Genomic DNA, 23,296 nt, shown 5'->3' with positions numbered 1-23,296 from the left:
AAGTGATTGCAATGAGCCCATTGCAGCTGGAGAGCCAGAGGTTCATGGGTTAGATTGTAAAAAAGAGCATATATATATTAAATTTGCTTTGATATACACACTGGCAATTAGAAAAATGAGGCATGCTAGAAAAAATAATGATCCAATGTATGAGTAAACTAACCTTGGTTTATTCAGAGTAACTTCCTCTCCTGTTGACGCATTGCATGTGATGATCACAAAGCGACTGGAATGACTAGTATACTGTTCAGTTTTCTTCAAAATAACAGCCTTTCAGTGGTGTCTTGGGATTCGGGAACTAAAAGAAGTTGCATAGGGCTAAGTCTGGTGAATACGATGGGTGCAACAGTATGCAGACTTTTTTCTAGCCAAAAATTCCCGGACAGTGCGAGCTTTATGGCTTGATGCAAGAGGAATCAACTGCTGTCTTCTCCATACTAAGCTCTCACGCAACATTCTCTGCAACAAATATTTCAAAACGTTCAGGTAGTAGGTAGCAGTAACACTTTGTCCATTGGACATGAACTCTTGGTGCCAAAGTCTTTCTGCTTGACCCTGATTTTCTGAGGTATGTGAAATTCTTCCCCCCATTCAAACAAATGAAATTTGCCAGTGACAATTGGGAGTAAAACACTGACAAACTTACAAGATGTCACACCATAGAATAAATATTAAATAGAATGTGCACTCAGTGTATTTTTTGAAACCCATAAAAATTTGATCCATGTTTTCTATTTATGTGTTGTGTTTGTTTCTGTTTCCAGTTAGTTATAGAGATAAAAAAAAAATCTTTAATTTTTTGTCTCTTATGTGAGATAGCAAGTTATATCATGCAGGTAGCACTGAAGGGAAAAAGATGCAAGAAATCATTTTATGGTCATTTGTCATGCATGACACTCTCAATTAAGAGGTTGCACTCATAGAATACATATAGATGTGCATGCTTTGGGATCCACATTTTTTTACTGTTTCATGCACTTTTATTTAATTTACAGTTTTACAGCTTTTATTATTAAAAGCTAACCTTGGTGATTCAGTATAATTTTTTGAATCGGGAATTTGTTACCAGTACAGTCAGTTCTGCTATAATGTGCATTTTCACAATGTGAATTTGCTCCAACATGTGAGTATAACATCATGAGCCAACGTGATTTTCGCGTTGGCTCATGCGCAATTTTGTCTGCGAGTAACACTAGGTGAATGCAAAACCCGGCACCAAGCTGAACATAGTGACCTGCACAGCAATACATACAAGTTTACAAACCTATAAAAACATCAGATGTGTGAGGGCTATATTTCCCATTTACTGTAGTTGTATTGGCCAGAGACGTACTGTTGTCATTTGCTGTATTCACAAGATAACACGTGATATTGTAGGCCGACTCATGTTTTCAGGAGCTCACAGTTTTTCGTGAGGCGTGATGGCATGAGCGGAGGAGCACATTTCTGGAGGTCACTACCATAAAATAATAAAAACAATTTGCAGTTCCCAGTTTATTGTGCTTTTCAGTTAGTGTAATCTAATTATGAACGAGTAAGTAAACTCGATCTTACTGCATTTGCAATAATACCAATAGCTGGAATTCTGTGGGTTTTAATTTTAATACGTTATTATGGTGAAATGTGTTTCCCCTTCCATGAAATCTTCAATCATATAAAAAAACATAAATTTTCAGAATCTTCTCGTCATTCCTATTTTTTAAGCTTCTTAAACTTGTCTCACTTGTGCAATTTGTGCACCCGTGTTCGTTGTTATTAATTGCTTATCTTTTTTACTGTTTTAAATTTTACAATCCAAAAAAAAAATAAAATATCAATCAAGCAAACTTCATATCTTGTCAAGGTAAAGGGCTATATTTACTGTAATATTTATTTATTGGAAATTTAAGATGTTTAAACCTGTGTTATCAAATTTATTTGGTTTCTAACTTTTTTTTAGTGTTTTTCTTACCAGACTGAACATTTTTTTTGAGTGCTTTGTCCCTACCCTATTTTTCCTATAAGTTCTGTTGTTTTTAATGTGTGAAATATCATAATGCGGAGATTTTTGGAACTTGTGTACCACATTATAGCAGAACTGACTGTACATTATATTGTACTTTATTAATAATACATAATAATAATTCTGGTTATATTATATATTATATTTATTATTGTGAACATATCTAGTTATAGGACATCCACAAAAGAGAGAAAGTGATGTTAGTGAATCTGTTTCAATTAAAAGCAAAACTAGTGTATCTAAAACGTTTATGGATTTGAATATGAAAGAATAGGAATATCAGCAACTTAGTTCCCTCTTTCGGCTTGTTCAAAACATTGAACAAGCTGAAAGAGGGGACTATGTTGCTGATATTCCTTCTGATTTGATATGTCATTAAATCAGCATATGATATGCACATTTGTCATGGTCAACTGTAAAAGACATTATTAGTAAGGACAAATACTGTGAGGTTGTAAAGGGTGCACAAGGCTTCATAAAAGTAGTTAAGCCAAGGGAGGAAATATTACTGCTCCTTGAAAAGAATCTACTCAAGTAGTTTGCAGATAGTTGCAGAAAAAGATAAGATACAGATGTGTTGATAGAAATGATTTGTAAGGAGGTGTGGACCATATTTGTTAATCTGAAAAAAGATGATCCAAGTTACACACTCGAATTTAAAGCAGGTTTTAATTGGTTTATGTTTTCTAAGAAGAGAACAAGTATCAAACCACTTGCCATGCATGGGGAGGCAGTATCAGCAAATAAGGGTTATTATTATTCTCAAGAACTTTGAAAAACTGGTCTCATCTGGAAAGAATATGAATTATTCTTGTGCACAGTGCATTGAAGAATATGGTTGTCTCAATTCCCAGTGATTTTTAAGATTACAAATTTAAATGCATGGATGACCTAGGAAATTTTTCAAGATTGGTTTGTAAATTTTGTGCCACTTACAGAACAGTATATTTAGAATAAGAACTGGGTGTAGAAGGCTCTCCCGTTTGTTAATAACACACCAGCTCATAGCTTAGACTTAATAAGGATTTATAAAAGTGAAATTTTTAGCCCCAAATGCAACCTCATTGATTCAACTGATGGATCAGTATGTCATTGTGATGTACCATACAAATGAAGTGCCATAACTTTCAGTGTTTGGTGACAACTGACAGAAATGGCAAGCATCAAAAGAATTATGGATGAGTTATAACATGAGATGCTATACATAACATTGGTAATTTGTGGGTGAACGTGAGCCAGAAATCATTGTCAGTAGCACAGAAAATTTTTTGTCCCAAATTGTGCCCAGTGTTGAATAGTTTAGATCCACTGAATGACAGCAAAAATAAAGTGATTTGGCGCAGTCAATGCATATGATGTCAGAAGACATGGAGGAGTTTTTCAGTCTCAGTATGAAGACCTCTTTGAAGAAGAAATCCTCAACATCACTGATGAAGTTGTGTCAGAACCTGTATATAGAGGCTCCAAAAGAAAGTGCAAAATCCAAAGGAAATTGTTGCTGAGGCATAATAATTGAAGTCATTATTAATAGTCTTCATATGACCATAACCGTGACAGAGCATTCAAGGCTTGCTTATGAATTGACTCATATTGAGCCACGTGTGTTTGTTTTGGTGCATCCGTAGCCAGGTGGGCAGGAGCAGCAGTGCGTAGCACATGCTTCTTGATTAGACTGGGGTTCGAGCCCGTGACCATCAAATGCAGAGGATGTGGGAAGGTCAGGGAATGATCACTGCATATCCTCGGAGCAATATGGCCTTAGTTGTTAATGCTCCTAAAAACCAAATAACAAACAACAAACATGTGTTGTTGTTTGAATTCTGAATGCACTGTCAGGAAACAAGTGAAAATTGATTCCTTTAAGAAGAATAACTCACTCATCCTTACCTTTAGAAGAATGTCAAGATTCTGCCCCCCCCCCCCCCCCCATCCACATCAGGCCTCCAAAAATTTTTTACTGTTCATCAAATTAATGAGCTGTGATTCCACAAATGGGTTATGTTTTGTTTTGGGACAGGTTGCTAAAGGAATTTTTTTTCTTTTTTTCATATAAATTGCTTGTTATAATTTTAAGTTTTTTTCATTAAAATGCAAGGGATAGTTGTTTATAAGTGTTAATTATTTCTTTGTTTTTGAGCAAGCTTTCTTAATTTTTTGTTACATTTTTCAAGCTTTTACTTTTTTTTTTTTTACTAGTTGTGTTTATTTTAACATACATATTTTCATGAAAAAGGAAAGGCCATGAACACATTTCTTTACATATTCTTTATTAAAACACCAATCTGTATATCATAATAGCAATGCAAACAAACAATTTAGATAATTTTATTGGGAAAAAAAACTGGTTCCCATTGCTCACTAACCCCATGAAATTCATTTACTGAGATTTTTTTTGTCCCAATTAATAAAGTATATAATCAGACAGATGGTAAGCAAACATCCACTATATAATCAGACAGAAAATTAGAAAATTTCAGATTTCTTCAGAAATATATGTATATGGTTGTGGAGGAGGACCTGGCTGCTATACCAAATTTATGGAATCAACAGTCAAGCCTTTCATGTCATGTTTTTTTGTGTGTGAAAAGGGGGCAAGAAATAATTCAGAATTGTTCACTTTTTTAATGGCATCTTAATTTTCAATCTTTTATATTGGAATCCAATTTTTTTATATTGGAATCGTATATTTTTAATTTTTAAAATACCTCCCCAACGTGCTTCACTTTTAATAACACTGTTTTAATGTCAGCATTTTTGTGTTATCTTTGCTGTCAGCAAGCAAAATTTGAAAGAAATAAAATTAGAAACACCATCATGCCTCAGTGACTGATTTCACAGACATTTACTGTAGCTGTAAGTAACATCTGACACTGCAACTGTTTCTTTTTTTTGCTTGCTTCAGATCAGTGATTGCACTAGTGTGTATTTTGTATTGTACACTACATATGCTGCATATTTTAAATTGAAATTCATATGATGTGGGAAGGTGTCCAGTATGCAAGTGAAAGTTTGAAAGAAAAAATGGATACCACAATAAACAGGATAGGTGGGCATATGTGGTTTCTTAAAAGATATGGCATGTACGAAATGGGAAAAGTAAAATTATTGTATTTAAAAATCACTTATTTTTCCTCAGATTTTAAAACAAGAGTTTTGCCTATACACCACCTATATTTTATTATTCATATATCAAAAAAGTGCACTTATCATTTACAATTAAGCCTTACATGACACTTCTTTATGAATAAAGTATTTATTCTGTGAGAGTACGATTGCAGCTGATGGGGGGGGTCAGGCTTTCTAAGGTCAATGCTAATATATATTTAAGTGTAGCCCAGCTACTTATCACTTGGACTGCAGAGACATGCCCATGAAGAGGAAATGTATTGAACCTTAGTACCACCAAAACAAAAGAAGGGGGAAAAAATTTTTTTTGGGAACTGAACTTTTTTGATCACAGTGTTTGGGAAATAAAGCTTACCTGACTATTCAGATAGTCTCTTTGAAGTGAAAAAAAGAAAAGCGGTTTCAACCTCATATACACTAGTTCCAAAGCTTCTGCAACTTCTAAACGCATTCCTGATAGACTTCTTTTGAAATTGCCAATAATTCCAGTGTCACGTGAATAATTTCCTTAGTCATTGTAGATCTCTGACTTTTCAGGTGGGGGCTTTAAGCTTGGGAAACAGATATATCATTGGGAATTAAGTGTGGTGGATGGGGGAACACAGTGATTGAGTACTTAGGAAGAAATTCTTGAATAGAGTGCTAAGTATGCAAGGGTGTTGTCATGATGTAAGCATCAGTTTTGCAGGGCTGGGGAGTAGTGGTGATTTTGGGGTTACTCCTTGTCCTACTCCGGAGTAAGATATTTTTTCTTAATGTTACTCGTACTCCTACTCCTATTATACTCCTCAATAAAAAATATTTCGTCCTTGCCGCGTGACTCATCAGGCTACTTTTGGGAATTCTGATTACATTATGATTATATTGTAATCATTATTCAGAATTCAAATGGCTGTAGCTATAATTTTTTTATTTAATGCAAATTTGAAATTACACAATATATATTTGATACAAACATTATTTATTCAATACATAAAATCTAGTCTTGGACACACGAGTAGTACGTTGTAAGTTTTTTATCCATCGCCATATTTTTACGTAGGTTGCTGAATATTTTTGGATAATAAGTCCCTGACTTACGTAACTTCGAACGTAGACGTTAATTTTTTTCATTCAATTTTTTTTCTTTTTTTTAGGATTGTAAAATTTAAAACAGAATAATAATGAGCAATCAATAATGACGATCACAGCACGCACAAATTCCACAAGCGGGATGTGGAGTAACAAACTTAAAAATAGGAATGAAGAGAAGATTCTGAAAGTTTTTTTTTTTTTTTTTTTTATATATGACTGAAGATTTCAGTGAAGGGGAACACACATTTCACCGTAACTTAAAATCCCACAGAATTCCAGCTATCGGTATTATTGCAAATGCAATACGATCGAGTTTACTACCCGTTTATAATTAGATGTACTGACAGAAAAGCCTAATAACCCGGAAAGTGCAAATTGTTTTTATTATTTTATGGCAGTGACCTTCAGAAATGTGCTTTAGTAAAATGTGAGCTCGTGTGGAGTTGATAATAGTGAATTTTCGCCTTAACCTTGTGAAGTTCTTTATAGAAATTTTCATTTTTACTGTTATTATGGTGCCGACTAAGAGAATTAGTGACAGTGGTAATAATAAATCTATCAAAAAAAAAAAGAAAAAAAAGGAAAGTGATCGATTCAGATCAGAAAATTAAAATAAGGATGTTTGAAAATGGTCAAACACGAACAAGTATTGCATGGAATTTAGATTTGTCAGTGTCAACAGTAAACACAATAACAAAGGAGAAAGACAGAATACAGCAGGCCCCCATTATAATGTGGTTCGCTTTATACTGATTCGCTATAACACCGTTCTTATATTATAACCCGTATCTGACTATAACTATAATGGTCTTTTACAGATTACATTTTTGGCATATTTAACGAAATCGTTTCATTTGATGGAGTCGATGGCTTGAAAATGAATAGCAAAACAGCATTAAAACGTCTCCCACGCCGATTTGCAAAATTTTCTCGCTCACTAATTTAATTGCAGTACAGTGACTTATTACGTAGTTTCGAGATCAACATTTTAAAAAATGATCAAGTATATTGCTTGTAATATTTGCGTTATATGTATTTATCCGAAATCTAGTCATCACTCAGTACAGTATTAGACATCATGCGTAACGGACAGTTTACTTGAACATTGTATCATAATTAATGCAACCAACGCAGTTACATTTTCGAAGAGCTAATAATGACCAATAGGAATGAAAAAGCAACGTCTGGGTGCAGTACGAAGACTATAAATGTAAGAAAAGGCCTGAATTTGAAAATTAAATTAGACGTTTTGAAGCAAATCGATTCCGGTCAACGACAAGCGGATGTGTGCCATAATTTAGGACTTGCAAGTTTAACTGTAAGAACAATTATAAAAAATAAAGAATTAATTTTAGCAACCGGAAAGTCCACGGCAAGCAACTAGAACTATGCTGGCTATTAGGATTGAAATGGAAAGACTAATTTTATTGAAGATAATATTCCAATGCAGAATTCAGTTAAGTTAAATATTAAAAAAAAAGAGAGAGAGAGAAAGATTAGCCAATATGATGATCGGAAGAAAACTCGCCTAAAAAAAAAAATGTGGAACCATTTAAAACTGGTAAGGGCTGGTTGAATAGATTTAAAATCCAAGGAGAAGCCGCTAGTGCAGATCAAGGAGCCAAAACTTTCAAAAAAGAACATGTTAAAATTATTGAAGAGGGGTATTATGTGTTATACTTCTCAACAAGTTTTTAACATAGATGAATCAGGACTTTTATGGAAACGAATGCCTAAAAGAAGTTTCATATTGAAAGAAGCAAAAAACATGCCAGGTTTCAAAGTGGCGAAGGATTGGTTGACTTTATTGTTGGGTGATAATGCTGTGGGGGATTTAAAATTAAAACTCCTTTTAATTTACCAGGAAGAGGGTCAAAGTACAACCCAAAATTGACACATTTTTCGTGATTAAATTCATCAATTAAAATCAATTTAGATCAATTAAATTCATGATTTTAATTGGAATTTTAAGTTTACTTTTGATACGTAAGTAGTTACCACATAATTATATATGTATGTAATGCAGAATATTTTATATGTACAAATATTTGAATATTAAATATTTTGACCGACATTTGTGCATCTTTTCACTACCATTTATTATTGATTAGGTTATTGATTGATTATCCTATGGCACCGACCGCAACTCACAAATACACGTTACCTTATGGGAATGCGGAGCTCGCTTAGCGCAAATTCACTTAGCGCTCTGTTTTTCCATGTCACCTATACAAGGTTTCGGTTAAGATATCTGCACCAATGAAGTCAGCTAAGCCGACCGGGCTAGCCGAGTGGGTAAAGTACCTGCCCGGCAACCCAAAGGTCGCGGGTTCGATTCCCGCCTCGGGCTTGGATCAAAGTACTGCAAAAACCTTGGGAGGTGCAATATGGCCACAGAAGCCAATGCGCCAACAACTACCAAATCAAAAAAAAAAAAAAAAAAGTCAACTATAATAACCAGGGCTACGAAATACATATCAGTTTTCACTGTACAGTTTCTTCCTTTAATGTTTTCTTTTCTTTTCTCATGTACCACTCCAGCAACTTCACTGCTGTCCCCAGATAGTTTTTAATTGGACTAATTAAAAATATATAACTAATATATAAAAAAATATATAACTATTTTTCTTCATTCTTCTGAGGATATTATGTAATTTATGTAATTTTGGCATATCACAGATATAGGAGCAATGTTTTATTAGTTGTTTGTGAGATACGTAAGAATTCCTGGGACATATGTCAGGGACTTACTGTATTTTTGAATTAACCGGGAAATTAATTATCCGCGATTTTTATTTTACCATCTATCCCGGGAAATCAAGAGTCTACAGTATATATATATATATACAGGGTGATTCACTACCTGTGCAACAAACTTGCAGGAGGTGTAGGGGGCACAAAGACGAATCGAAATCACATAGCATTGCAGGGTCCGAAATGCCTTCGTTATGCGGTAGAGGACGTTGAACGGGAGGTCGCGTGAACAGGGCTCCCGCTGGAAGTCAGCATTTGTGAACCGTTTCTATTGAAGAAACCAAGTAGCAAAAGTCCTCCGGAGTGGATAATCCTCAGGCTCCAATGATTGGACGCGTTGCAGATGGTACTCATTGGTTTGTTGACAGTATCCTACATACAGTGGATTGGAAAATACCCAATCGTTGGCCTATCGCTCGAGTACTCGTACTCGGATTGCCTTCTGCAAGACGTAGGACATTCTCTTCATTGTCTGGCGTCCTCGTCTTTTGCTCTCGATTCATGGTACCTCTCGTGAAACAACCAGTCTCAGTAACCTTCTATGCACACGTGCAAAAATCGTATGATGAGGAGCACGCCTGTGCGGGAAACGTTCCTGGTACAAGTGCAGAGCGGCGCACCTGTTACAGTCTGCAGCTCATACGTGAGGTGCATGTTGGCCAGTTCAACGTTTGAATACTCGTCCATCCTACTGTCTCGGGAACCGGTTTGCAAATGCTAACTTCCAGCGGGATCGCTGTTCACGCGATCTCCCGTTCAATGTCCTCTACCGCATGATGAAGGCATTTCGGACCCTGCAATGCTATGTGATTCCGATTCGTCTTTGTGCCCCCTACACCTCCTGCAAGTTTGTCGCACTGGTAGTGAATCACCCTGTATACAGGAATGAAATAATGTTAAATTGTAAAAATGTAGAAATGTAGAAGACGTCCTGTAGTTTAAAATACCCGAAGCAATCCAAGAACAAACTGGACCCTAGGCAACAATGGTTAAACATAAATTTTAAATTCAATAAAAAATATACATAATTAGCCAACCATGGGAAAAGATACTTTGTCTAGGGCTAAACCCCTACAAAATACATAACCCGTGGCTGGCAGAGTCATCAGTTTCTGTTGTCATCTGTCTGTATAACTAGGACCGAAAGATGTCAAAATGGACACATAAGTTAGGTATTAAAATAAAATAGTATAATAAAATAGAAATTAAGTAGCTTATTAATAGTAATTTTGCAGAAGACAGGCTGGATGATATTTAGCCCGACCAATAGCTGTAACAAAATAGTAAATAAGCAATGCTGAGAACCAAATAATCTGCTAACCATAATAAGCTAAATTAGCTAACAAAAGGAGAACGGAGAGAAGGCTAGTTAAAGTAATAGTACTTATTAGAGCAATCCGATGGGGGATTGAGGTACTATTACTTTAACTAGCCTTCTCTCCGTTCTCCTTTTGTTAGCTAATTTAGCTTATTATGGTTAGCAGATTATTTGGTTCTCAGCATTGCTTATTTACTATTTTGTTACAGCTATCGTCATCCAGCCTTTCTTCTGCAAAATAAAATAGTATAATAAAATAGAAATATTTTATTTTAATACCTAACTCATGTGTCCATTTTGACATCTTTCGGTCCTGGTTATACAGGCAGATGACAACAAAAACTGATGGCTCTGCCAGCCATGGGTTATGTATTTTGTAGGGGTTTAGCCCTCGACAAAGTCCCTTGCAAAGTATCTTTTCCCCCATGTTGGCTAATTGTGTATATTTTTTATTGAATTTAATATTTATGTTTAACCTTTGTTGCCTGGGGTCCGGTTTGTTCTTGGATTGCTTCGGGTATTTTAAACTACAGGACGTCTTCTACATTTCTACATTTTTACAATTTAACATTATTTCATTCCTGTATATATTTAACGACGGATGTAATGTTCTATCTCAGATGGCATTAATCTGATTGGTGTATATAATCTTATAATATCCGAGTTCTACGCTTTAGTAATAATATCCCAATTCTACGCTTTAGTAATTTGACTATATATATATATATATAGATACAGGAAACCCTTGATTAATGCGGTTTTGAACAATGCGGTTTTAATTAGTGCAAAAAATTTTTTTGATACTATCCCCTTAATATATGCGTTATCAAATTTGATTAGTGCGCTGTTTTTTTCTTGCGGTGCTTGGCAACTCACAACGGGGCCTAAAGCGGCAAATACGTGACACGCACTCACCAGGGTCTTCTAACTTAAATGAATGGGAATCGACTCCAAAATGCTCGACAGCAGCACCCCATACCACTCTGAAATTGAAATTTGCTCTGGTAACTCATATTCTTTTATTCTTTTATTATTAATATTAAACTTCTTTAATATTATGATATTAAAGAAGCAGTTGAGAACATACACAAATCGTGGGAAGAAATGACGAAAAACTGCATGAGAGCTGTCTGGCAGAATCTTTTGCCTGAATGCGCAAATGATTTTTGCGGTTTCATTAATCCTGTCAACAAAGTTATTGATGAAATTACTACAATTGGAAAAGACCTCGGCTTTGAGGAAGTAGATTCAGAAAACGTTAGAGAATTATTGGACTCGCATTCAAAAGACTTAAGTAATGACGATCTTGAAATTGAGCATCAACATGCATACGAGGAAGAAGACGAAAATGAAGCAGAAGAAAAGCAATTTGCTCCCAAAGAAATTTCATTCAAAAAACTTGAACTATTTAATACACTTTAAAAAGCAAAAGAACTCATACTAGAGATTGATCCAGATGCAGAGAGAAGCATGAACGTTCGTTGAGGGTTAGATAAGCAAATTGATTGTTATCGCAAAATCATGGAGGAAAGGAAGAAAGCCACCACTATTCAATTGAAGTTAGATAAGTTTTTTTTTTGCAAAAACATAAAATTTAAATCATACTATCTTTTTTTAAATTTATTCCTTAATAATTTAAGAACTGTGCAGTGCATTATAGCTACGTATTGAGTAAGAAAAAATATATTTTTACAATTTCATAATTTTCAAGGATTCATTATAATTATTCCCATTGTTTCTTAAGTTTGATTAGTGCGGTTTTAATATGTGCGGTGTATTTCAAGGATTCATTAACCGCACTAATCAAGGGTTTCCTGTATATATTATTATTATTATTTATTTTATTTTTTTTCAAATTAATCATTCTATTGCACTGTTCTGATAAGAAGAAGCAATCATTTTTGCTTTGTTTTGCTTAAATATCAACTTTACAGTGGCGGACAAAAAAAATGTATCACTTTAAATTTTTGCAAATAATGTGTTTTGCACTGCATTGCGGGTTGCAGAAATGTTCAGAATGCATTTGTTAGATGAGATATATATATCTCTGTGAATGAAATCCAATAAAAAGACTCCTAATTGCCATAAATACCTTCCCAAAGGGTAAAATGCATAATTAATGGAAATATGAGAAATCATGCAAATGGCAATCATGACAACCAAACATACATTTTATTGCATTTACTTGTATAAACTTTCACATAGGGTTTTCATTGTAAGTGAAAACTTTGTGTGAAATTTATGCAGAGATCAAATTTGAATATAATTCATATTAAATTTTTCCATCAGAGCTCCTTTCTTTCTTCAAACACAAGCTAATAAGGGCAGTTGCATTAGATGAAGTTACTTTGGATTTGAGTGGTTTGGCTACATTCTGGTAGTAGATGTTGATTTGCATAAGTTGGCGTGGTACACTATAGTCAACTTCAATCTGACAGGTTACAATTTCAGGCATTAGCATTAGTAGAGGCATTTGATGCAAGAAAGCAAGCTTATGCAGCATCAGCCAAAAAATAAAAAAAAAATAAAAAATAACCACTTCCACTTCACCCCTCTGTTCATTCGAAATACCTGTCCAGCTGAGCCTTAAACTTATTTAGGCTATCAACTTCCACGACCAACCACCCTTATAGCCGACCGGGCTAGCCGAGTGGGTAAAGTACCTGCCCGGCAACCCAAAGGTCGCAGGCTCGATTCCCGCCTCGGGCTTGGATCAAAGTACTGCAAAAACCTTGGGAGGTGCAATATGGCCACAGAAGCCGCTGCGCCAACAACTACCAAAAAAAAAAAAAAAACGACCAACCACCCGCTGGCTAAAGGCAAATTTCCTCACGTCTATCCTACATCTGTCTTTTCTCAATTTGAATTTATGCCCTCTCAGGTGATTATTCTGAGCAAGAGGAAGAATCCCATCAGCATTGAGCATGCTCAAACCATTCAAGGCTTTATACACCTCTATCAGATCAACTCGCCAGTGCCTAGTCTCCACACACTGTAATTTGCAAAACTTAAGCCTTTCTTCGTAAGAGCACCTCTTTGTTCCATTCACTAATCTTGTTGCCCTTCTCTGTACTCGTTCCAGCAGCTCTACATCGTTCTTGAAATGAGGCCTCCAGACCTGTATACAGTACTCTAGGTGTGGTCTGACCATTGCCTTATACAATGGAATAATCACCTCCTTATCCCCGCTAGAAAAATTCCTATATATCATCGACAATACACCATGAGCTACTCTTGCAGCCCATCTGCAATGCTCAGACAACTTCATATCTGCCTGCACAACCACCCCCAGGTCCCTTTCATTCTCTACCACTGTCAGTGTAGTACCACAGAGTTCATACGTTGCTCTGGGGTTGCTGTTTCCCATATGCAGTACTTTACATTTGCCAATGTTAAACTTCATTTGCCACCTCTCAGCCTATCTGCTCAACCTTTCCAGATCCTGTTGCAGTAGCATAGTGTCAGTAGTGTCCCTGACAACCCTGCCAACCTTCGTATCGTTTGCAAACTTGGACATTAAGCTTGATATACCATCATCAATATCATTTATAAATACAGAAAACAATAATGGACCCAATACTGAACCCTGAGGGACTCCACTAATAACATTAATCCACGATGAGCAGTGTCCATTGATTACCACTCTCTGTCTTCTCCCCCTGAACCACCCCTTTATCCATAGCAGCAATTTGCCTCCAGTGCCACACTGCTCCAATTTGTGCAGCAGTCTTCCATGTGCAACAGTATCAAAAGCCTTTCTAAGATCCAAGTATATAATATCAAAGTTATTCCCTGCATCCAGTTCTTTTGTGACTGCATCATAGTATCCAATCAAATTGATCAGGCAAGACTTCCCCTTAACAAAACCATGCTGTGTCTGAGCTATAACTGAAGTCTTGTCTAGATGATCCTGCAGTGCTTCTTTAACCAGTGCCTCCATTAATTTTCCTAGAACAGAAGTTAAACTAACGGGTCTATAATTACTTGTGTCGCCCTTTGATCCTCCTTTGTGAATTGGGGTCACATTTGCACATCTCCAGTCCATGGGTACTTCCCCTGAGTCAAAGGAAGCTCTCATAATTATGGCTAAGGGTTTGCTTACTTCCTTTGCTGCCTCCTTTAATATAACTGGATAGATCCCATCCACCCCAGGTGCCTTTCTTGTATTTATCTTCAATAATTTCTCCTCCACTTTACTCTCAGTTATTACAAGATCCTCTAGCTTACTGCCAGAGTTGAATACACCTCTGGTATTCCCCTTGCTGAATAACTCCTCATGTGTGAATGTCGATGCAAAATATTCATTCAGTTTGTCAGCTACCTGAGCAGGATCATCAACAGTTGACCCATCGATATCAAGTGGACCAATCTGATTCATCCCCTTCCTGCTAGAGTTTACATAAGTAAAGAACTCTTTGCTGTTTTTCTTTGCATCCCTTGCCAAAGATTTCTCGTAATCTGCCTTCGCCTGCCTAACCTCCTTTGTAACTTGGTTACAGATCAACTTGTATCTATCATAGGCTTCTGTGTCACGTGTTAATTTGTATGTATCCCATGCATTTTTCTTCTCTGCTATATGTCTCATTAGTTCATCTGACATCCACTTAGGCCTAAACCTTGAACAATATTTCTTAGTTGGTATGTAAAGCCTAGTAGCTTCTAAGATAAGTTCTTTGAATGCTTCCCATTTTGAATTTGCTGTTGGTAACATCATCAGTTGGTCCCACTGTATAGAATTTAAATACTGTCTCAGTCCATTGTATTCGCCTTTACGAAAAAAACAATAAATCTTCCCTTTACCCCTAATGGTAGTTACCTCTTCGAGTAAATAACACTTCAGCACACTGTGATCACTGCCACCTAGTGGTTCATTTACCTGCAGATTGCTAATGCACGAAGAATCACTACTGATAATCAAATTACTCCCTCTAGTTGCCTCCCGAACATGCTGATGTAGAAAACAATCATCCAATAAATCCACAAAAGTCTTGCTAGTGTGTGAGTGACCAGCCCCCAAATTCCAGTCAATATCTGGGAAATTAAAATCCCCCATTATAAGACACTCTGATTTGCTGGCCCACTATTTCCCCGTACAGTTTCTTATTATACTCATCAGAATCATTAGGACGATAGCACACTCCTACTCTCAATTTTGATCTCCCAATGCTTATGTCACACCAAACTGACTCGACACTGCACTGTCCAGCCATGTCGACTGGCTTCTCTTCCTTGGATTTTATGTATTTCTTAACTAATAGCATAACCCCTCCTCCCTTCCTACCCTGTCTATCCTTTCTGTAGACATTGTACTCCCCAAATTCCAGTTCTGCATTCCTTATATCTGTGTGACACCACGTCTCTGAAATCCCCACAATATCTGCCTTTGATGTTTTGAGCAATACCTCAAATTCATCAAATTTATTTACTAAACTCCTAGCATGGGTGTATACGCAAGTATACATGCACCTGTTCTTTTTCTTAGCTACCCTAACACAACCAATGTGTTTATTTGTACCCCAATGATTCCCAGCAGTCTCTGAAATATCCTGCATCTTATTTTCCAGGCTGCGGCTCATTCCTCTTGGCGCATTATAGCCTTAGATGCTAATGCGCCATAAAACCCTAAAACAAACAAACAAACAAACAAACAAGCGGCTCATTCCAATAGAAGCAGTGCAGGAATCACTTTCACCTCTGCCAGTGGCTACTGTTAATCTATTAGTCCCTGTATCCCCCCCCCAATCTAGCAGTTTTCCGACCCACCTAATACTGCCTCGATAGCATCAGCAAACATTCTTGCACCCTTTCTATTTAAGTGTAGAAGCAGTCTCTCCTGTTAACAAGTACAGACATGCTAGTACAACAATGAAATGATAGCTACAGTATAATTGAAAAGAATGATAATATTAGTAATTAATAAATAATTGAAGCCAAGAACTATAAAATATAGTTAATTGCTTTTCATGATGATATGCATAATTTATCAGTTCAGTGTATTAATTACTTATGTTGGTGCTGGAATGCAATTCTGGGCATTTTGGTTAAACCTGTCCATCCATTTTAACAGTTTGTCTAGTTCTTTTGAATTAAAGCCAGACTGGGCCATTAAAAGTTTTTTTTTTTTCCTGTTTGGTCTCCTTTTTTTTTATCTGATGCTTGTTCATTAATTTATGAATAATAGAAATTGCAAAGCTTTAACTTTGTGCTGTTATAGAGGCTGTTATCTCATAATGTGTAGACTGTGCTTTCAGAATCAATTCAGGACCTGAAAACAGTGGGAAAATATATAATTCTGAATAGCAATGGCATTTTCAAGGGTTAAAAAAAAAAAAAAATAAGAAGAATAAGCAAACATGTACCTAATATGAATAAACATTATACTGTGTACTGCTTGTTATTTTATTATTGTTTTTATTAATTTTTATTGAAAATTCCATAACCATTTCTTAAAATTCAAACAGCCATGTCTCCATAATATTAAGAAATATAACTAAATAGGCCTACTAGGTGGATCGTTTACACTCATCTTGAATTACAGCTGGCTTCATTTATTCGAAAATAATAAGACTGAATGTAAAATAATAAACTTTTGGTCACAAAAAAAATGCTTTATAACATTGTACAAATTTAAAATATAACAGTGAAGGTGTCTAATGAACTGTGTGATAAACTCAGTAAAACTAACAAATGAATATAGTGCATATAAAAGTTTTTAAAAAAATATGCACTCTTTTTAACATTTTAATAGTGATTTTAGCTGTCTAAGCCTAATTTTATTCATTTATTAGTTTTATGAGTTATATTATGTTATCTTTTATATTGTAAATTTGTATGGGTTTTATGCTCTCAGCCTTATTATTTTGCAATAACTGTAGCCAACTATAATTCAAGATTAAAAGTAAGTGTTCAGAATCCAACATGTTTATATGATAATTTTTCATTGTATTCAGGTACTGAATCAATCCTGAAAGTATATAGTCCACATGTTATTTGAAATGCCTTGTGCATTCAGCAGGTCTTGCTGCTTGGGGCCCTATGATGGGTGGGGGAGGTGCAGGCACGAAGAAATTTCCCACTGTCCTGGTTTGTCTATACTGACAATATGCTTATGCTTCAAAAATGTTACATCTCCCTCAAAGTTATTTTAAATTGGTAAATATAGAAGTATCATTCCTTAGTTTTGTGCCTGCTGCTTGGGAATTTATTTGGGTTCACTTTGCAGTATGTTAATTTTCTTGGTGCTATGATATGAGCTGCCCCTTTAAAATATAATTTTTTCAAAATTTAATTGAAATCGATGTATATTGGTCTTTTTGAGTAAGTTTGCATTGAATTTGTATCAAGTATTGATACTATGGCATCTATTCCCTGTTCTTTTCCTTCAAATGGTCTTTTCAATTCACTACACACAATTGATTACTTCTGGTAGTGTATATCATGTGTTGTTCACTTAAAATTGCTAACTTACTGTGTGCACATATTCTTTAGTAAATTTCGTTTTGTTGAACTTGTTTAGCGTTATGTCTGGGTATACACTTGGGATAATAATATGACTACTGCCATGACCAGTTGTGCTTGTTTTGGCAGTAGTGTTTTTTTTTTTTTTTTAAATCCAAGGGATGGCAGTACTATTCCAAGTGTGGAGCAAAATTGATTATACTGTTTAGAAGGGGAGTAATGCTTCAGTAATATAAATGAATACACTTTTCTGAAAATCTGAAAACAAGTTTAATGATAGTGAGGCAAACCAGTCATGTAGGGAAATGCAGACGTAGATTGCTGTGATTCATCAGAAAAGGTTCAGGATATTTTGAATAGATCATCAAGTAGCATTGTGTGTTACACAAAATAAATTTGAATTCCACATGATGTTGCATCTGTTATTTATAGAATAAAATACTATTCTTTTGTACATATTTTATAAAAATCTTTACTCTCTTTAGTAAAAAAAATATACCCTGTAAACGAAGCAAGTTTTTTTTAAACGTGTAGGTAGCATGGAGAATGGGGCTTATTTCCTTGGCGCACTGTCATCAGAGGGAAAACTGTATTGAATGAATTCACTCCTGAAATGGTTCTCTTTGAGAGCAGAGTGGATTTAGTATTAATTACTCATTTAGAAAGACTCAAATTCCACCGAGAGTAAAGGAATTCTTAAAAACTTCTTCAATTGGAGTTATTGTAGTTAGTCATTCTCGGCAGAGAGAAAATATGATTTTTCCTACAATGTATTCTGGGTTTCCTCCCCTTCATCTCACAGAGTGTACATGTTAGCTTGTGAAGACACCCACTTGTACAAACAATACAGGATAAACTGTATGTCATCCTTTTGCCATTAAAAATTGTGATGTTTTGCTGTTCGACATCAGTATGTCAAATTTATATCAGAGAAGCTACAGGTTAGATGTAGTAATGAGCATATATGTGTGTGTGTGTGTGTGTGTGTACACACACACACACACACGCATGTGAAGAACTAAAATTCTAATCTTTTCTCTCCACACAGAATGGTGTTATTTTGGGAGCTGATACAAGAGCAACAGAAGACACCATTGTTTCAGACAAAAATTGTTCGAAGATCCATTATCTTGCTCCTAATATGCAGTAAGTATTTATTAACTATTTTAAGTATGGCTTTAATGATTTTTGATGGTTTTTTTGGAAAATTAGGTGCATATGTTGGCCATTATTTTAATCTCTAGAAATATTAAATGCAGGCAGCTGCAGGATGCATTTACCTTTTATAACAACAACTTTATTCAAGGGAAAAAGTAATCTTTAGCTGAAGATGCCTAAGCAGTTGAATGTAATAAAAATAACAGCAAATGGAAATGTCAGTAAAATATTTTTATTAGTGACTAATAAACATTCTTTTTTTAATCTGTATGATCTCTTGGATTTATGTCATTTGTTAAAGTGCAACTGGGCTGTACTTCATTCTTCCAAGTGAAGCTGAGCTATTACTCAAAGTTCCATCTGCAAACTTTGATTTGAAGAATGCAAAATACACCTTCACACAAAACTATATGTAAAAATACATAAAATTAGCATGGTAATGTAATCAGTGTCTTTATGATGCTTTGAATATTTGTGCAGATTACACTCACACAAAAAACCTTTTAGTTGTTCTTATTATTGTTACAAGAGCAGTTTTAATTTGATTTTCTGTAAAAAAGTTCCGTTACCCCACAAATTTCAGAGCAAACACTGGTGGGTTAATTTCATTAAAGAATATTGCCATGGTAAGCATCTGGAAATAGTTTCTGTAATTGTTCAGTTAGCCATTAAAAAAAAAAGAAGCAGCAGCAAACTATTCTGCAGGTTTTCATTTCTAATGCAGCATGTCTTAAAGCCCAAGGTGATACCCTCTCTCAATTTAGAAAGCAATAAAGTTTATTAAATGAACATAGCTTATTAAAAACTAATGTAATTAAAGATTTATTTTCAAAGAAATAAATTAAATATCCTCAACTCCTAGCTCATGTTTCAGTAGTCTAGAAGTACAAACCAAAACTCTCTCCCCTATCAGTAAATTAGTAATGGCTGCCTTCTTTTCAATTGCAAAAGATTACACCAGCAAGAGACAAACATAGAGACAATGCATGTGTATGTCAAAATAAGGTGATGCAGTTATGTAAGCTGTTTTATTGCATACTGGGGAGGGAGAATTAGTTTACACTTTGTACCATCAAAGTTATTTGTATGCTGATAAGATCCACTGAAGTGTTACAACTCCAATATTTAATCATAACAGAAGCTATGAATGCATTAAATGTTTGAAGCTGTATGACTTTGTGAATAAATTGAGTAAATTGCTGAATTGGTTGGTCGTCAGCTAATTTTCTGTTGTAAAATAAGCCAAAAAATGTTTCCTTACAGCAGTCAAAAGTCTGCTAGCTCCAAGCAGAATTCATAGATAAAGTTGTCCAGCTAGGTTATCAGAAGCATTAAATTAAATAGAATTGTATCTGTAGAAGAAATTCATCATCCAGTGACATTAGCATTAGCACATGATTCAAGAAAGAAAGCTTATACAGCATCCAAAAACAAAGGACACCTCCCATTTCATCTATTCATTCCCTCCAGTAGTTTGTCTAGTTCTTCCTTAAATTTATTTAAGCTATCAGCTCCAACAACAACAGATGGAAGTTCGTTCCACCAATTAACCACCCTCTGGCTAAAGGAAAACTTCCCTATATCTATTCTGCAACCGTCTTTCCTCAGTTTGAATTTGTGCTCCCCCTCGTGTGTTGCTGAACAAGAGGAGGAATCCCATCAGAATTAGGCTTGCTCAATCCATTCAAAACCTTAAACAGCTCAAACAAGATCACCTTGCAGAAGCAAGGTGAATCAAGAAGCAAGATCACCTTGCAGGTACCTAGTCTCCAGATGCTGCAATTTGAGAACTGAACCCTTTCTTGGCATTACCCCCTTTGTTCCCCTCACCAATCTTGTTGCCCTTCTCTGTACTCATTCCAACAGCTCCATGTCCTTCCTAAAATGAGCCCTCCAGACCTGTATGCAGTGCTCAAGATGTGGCCTGACCATTGTTTGATACTTATCCCACCTGCAAAATTCCTGTATGTCACTGACAAAACCCCATGAACTGGCCTTCCTGGCAGCCTGTCTGCATTGCTCAGAGAACTTCATGTCTGGCTGCACAATTACTGCCAGGTCTTTTTCATTTTCCATACCCTGAGTATAGTACCATACAGTTGATATGTTACTGGAGTTACTGCTACCCATGTGCAATACTTTGCATTTATCAACGTTAAACTCTTCAATTGCTATTTCTCAGCTCGTCTGCCTAACTTTTCTAGATCCTATTGCAATAGCATAGGATCTGCAAACTTGGACATTAAGTCTGATACACCGAATGTACAAGTTAGTGTAAATACATCATTTTTGTACGTAGTGAATCCTGAAGTAGGTAAATTGGCATCGTTTTAGTTATATCTCATATTGTAAAAACCTTGACAATGAGGTTGCCATGATATTGAACTATCTCAAATAAGTAACACTTCACCAGTGGAGAAGACAAATGTTTTTTTCTTTTTTTTATGCAAACCCCAAACATGAGAGGTATTAGAACCTATAGTACTTAGTACCGTGCTTGAGAAGATGAAAGAAGATATTTGTTGACATTGGACTTCGAACTTCTGTAGACTGTAATTTTCAGTAAATACGTATGAAGGAAGGTTGTTCCAGAAAACGGCAGTTGAATGAATAAACGAGGGAGATGAACAGTTGGTTCTGTGAGTTTGAAGTTGGACAGTAAATGGATGTTGGCTGGTGGCGGCACATGTTCGGACTATTTTGAAAGAGAGAGCGGAAAATATAGAAGCCAATTCAGAAGAACAGTGCCCATGGAAGTATCTGTAGAAGAGGCATGCAGCAGAAACAGTACGTCTATGAGACAGTGAGTGGAGAGACTCTGTTAGAGATGAATCATTAATTAACCTAACTGCCCTCTTCTGAATGGAATCAAGAAGCCTTAGAGAGGTTTTGGGGGCACCATCCCAGATGTGGGAACAATATTCCATGGCAGGGCAGATTTGCGATTTATACAGAGTGAGCAGCTGTTTGGAAGAAAAGTAACACTGAGAGCGAAAGAGAAAACCATGTTTTTTAGATGCAGAGGAAGCAATATTTGTAATGTGCTTGTGCCAAGAGAGATTAGAAGTCAGGGTAATCCCCAAAAGAGATACATCATTTTGCCCAGAAATCGGAGTGTCAGTTAAGATAAGCATAGGAGCAGAAGAATCCTTTTTGCGAGATATAAGACAAGACTGAGTTTTAGAAGGGTTGAAATCAACTAAGTTGTCTTTGCCGCACTGGAGAATTACCTGAAGATCGGCATTTAAGGAATTTGTAGCAGATTTTCTAGAAGTTGAAGCTGATTGAGAAGGGCAGGTTTCTCAAAATGGAAAGTGGAATGCAATGTGCTATCATCGGCAAAACTATGGATATGATTTCCAGTCAATGGAAGAAGGTCATTAATATACAAGAGGAAAAGAACTGAACCTTGGCGGACACCAGCATTAGTGGAGAAGTTAGAAGACAGTGAGCCATCTACCATCACCTTCAGTGAGTGATCAGAGAGAAAACTGGATAACCAATTACTAAAAACAGTTGGCAAACCATAAGATGGAAGCTTGTTTAGAAGACTTTTATGCCAAACACGATCGAAAGCCTTTGAGATGTCAAGAGTTCCACCGACCTCGAGTTCGAGGTCGGTGGAACTACTCGAGTTCCACCGACCCTTTCCATTGGATTAGTCCATAAATGGGTAACATAAGCCAGAATATCACCAGTGGATCAACACTGACGGAATCCATACTGGCGATCGTTGATCAGACGGAAGGTTTCTAGGTAGTTTAAGAGTTGGCGGTTAATTGATTTCTCCATTATTTTATAGAGAGAGTAGAAGTAACTGCAATGGGACAATAATTGGATGGGAGAGATTTGTCACCCTTTTTAGGAACTGGCTGGATATGAGCAAATTTCAAGCAGAAGGAAAAACACCTTTGGAATAAGAAAGTGAAAAAAGGTGGCAAAGAATAGGAGTAAGTTCAGGAGCACAGGTTTTGAGAACAAGTGGAGAAGTACCATCGGGACCTGGAGCTTTCTTAGCATGAAGATTCGTTAAAATCCTGTTACTCATTCTCAGCAGACACTAACACCCAGATGGCACTGTTTCGAGGCTTGCTGACCTCTCTTTAGTGGGCGGGTAGGTACACTGCTGTTGCAATAAGTGACAACCCAGTTATGAAGTATAACTCCACATTATGAGAGATGCCAAGAATAAGTAACATTAGTCTTCTCCAGTTGTGAAAAATTACTTATTCGAGGTAGTTCAGTATCATGGCAACTCGTGAAGGTTTTTACAATATGAGATATATTGAGATATATTTCACAGTAAAATGATGCCAATTTACCTGTTTCAGAATTCACTACGTACGAAAATGAAACATTTGCACTGACTCGTACGTTCAGTGAATCTTATCAGTGAGGCTCTAACC

The 23,296-nt window shown here is 36.0% G+C and overlaps 1 protein-coding gene across 1 annotated transcript in view; it reads left to right on the top strand.

Annotated features, from left to right (window-relative positions):
- The window catches only part of Prosbeta2 (Proteasome beta2 subunit), a 99,184-nt gene that overhangs the window by 13,228 nt on the left and 62,660 nt on the right, over positions 1–23,296 (top strand). The window contains exon 3 of the mRNA XM_090371870.1: positions 18,781–18,878. Within this exon, the coding sequence (XP_090227996.1) occupies positions 18,781–18,878 (98 nt within the window). The remainder of the gene's footprint in view (positions 1–18,780; positions 18,879–23,296) is intronic.

This window comes from Mastigoproctus giganteus, chromosome 4 (genome assembly GCF_048544385.1).
Source record: "Mastigoproctus giganteus isolate SK-2022 chromosome 4, ASM4854438v1, whole genome shotgun sequence".
NCBI lineage: Eukaryota > Metazoa > Arthropoda > Arachnida > Uropygi > Thelyphonidae > Mastigoproctus > Mastigoproctus giganteus.
Note: the sequence above shows the minus strand (reverse complement) of the source record. Positions and strands in the feature narration are given on the sequence as shown.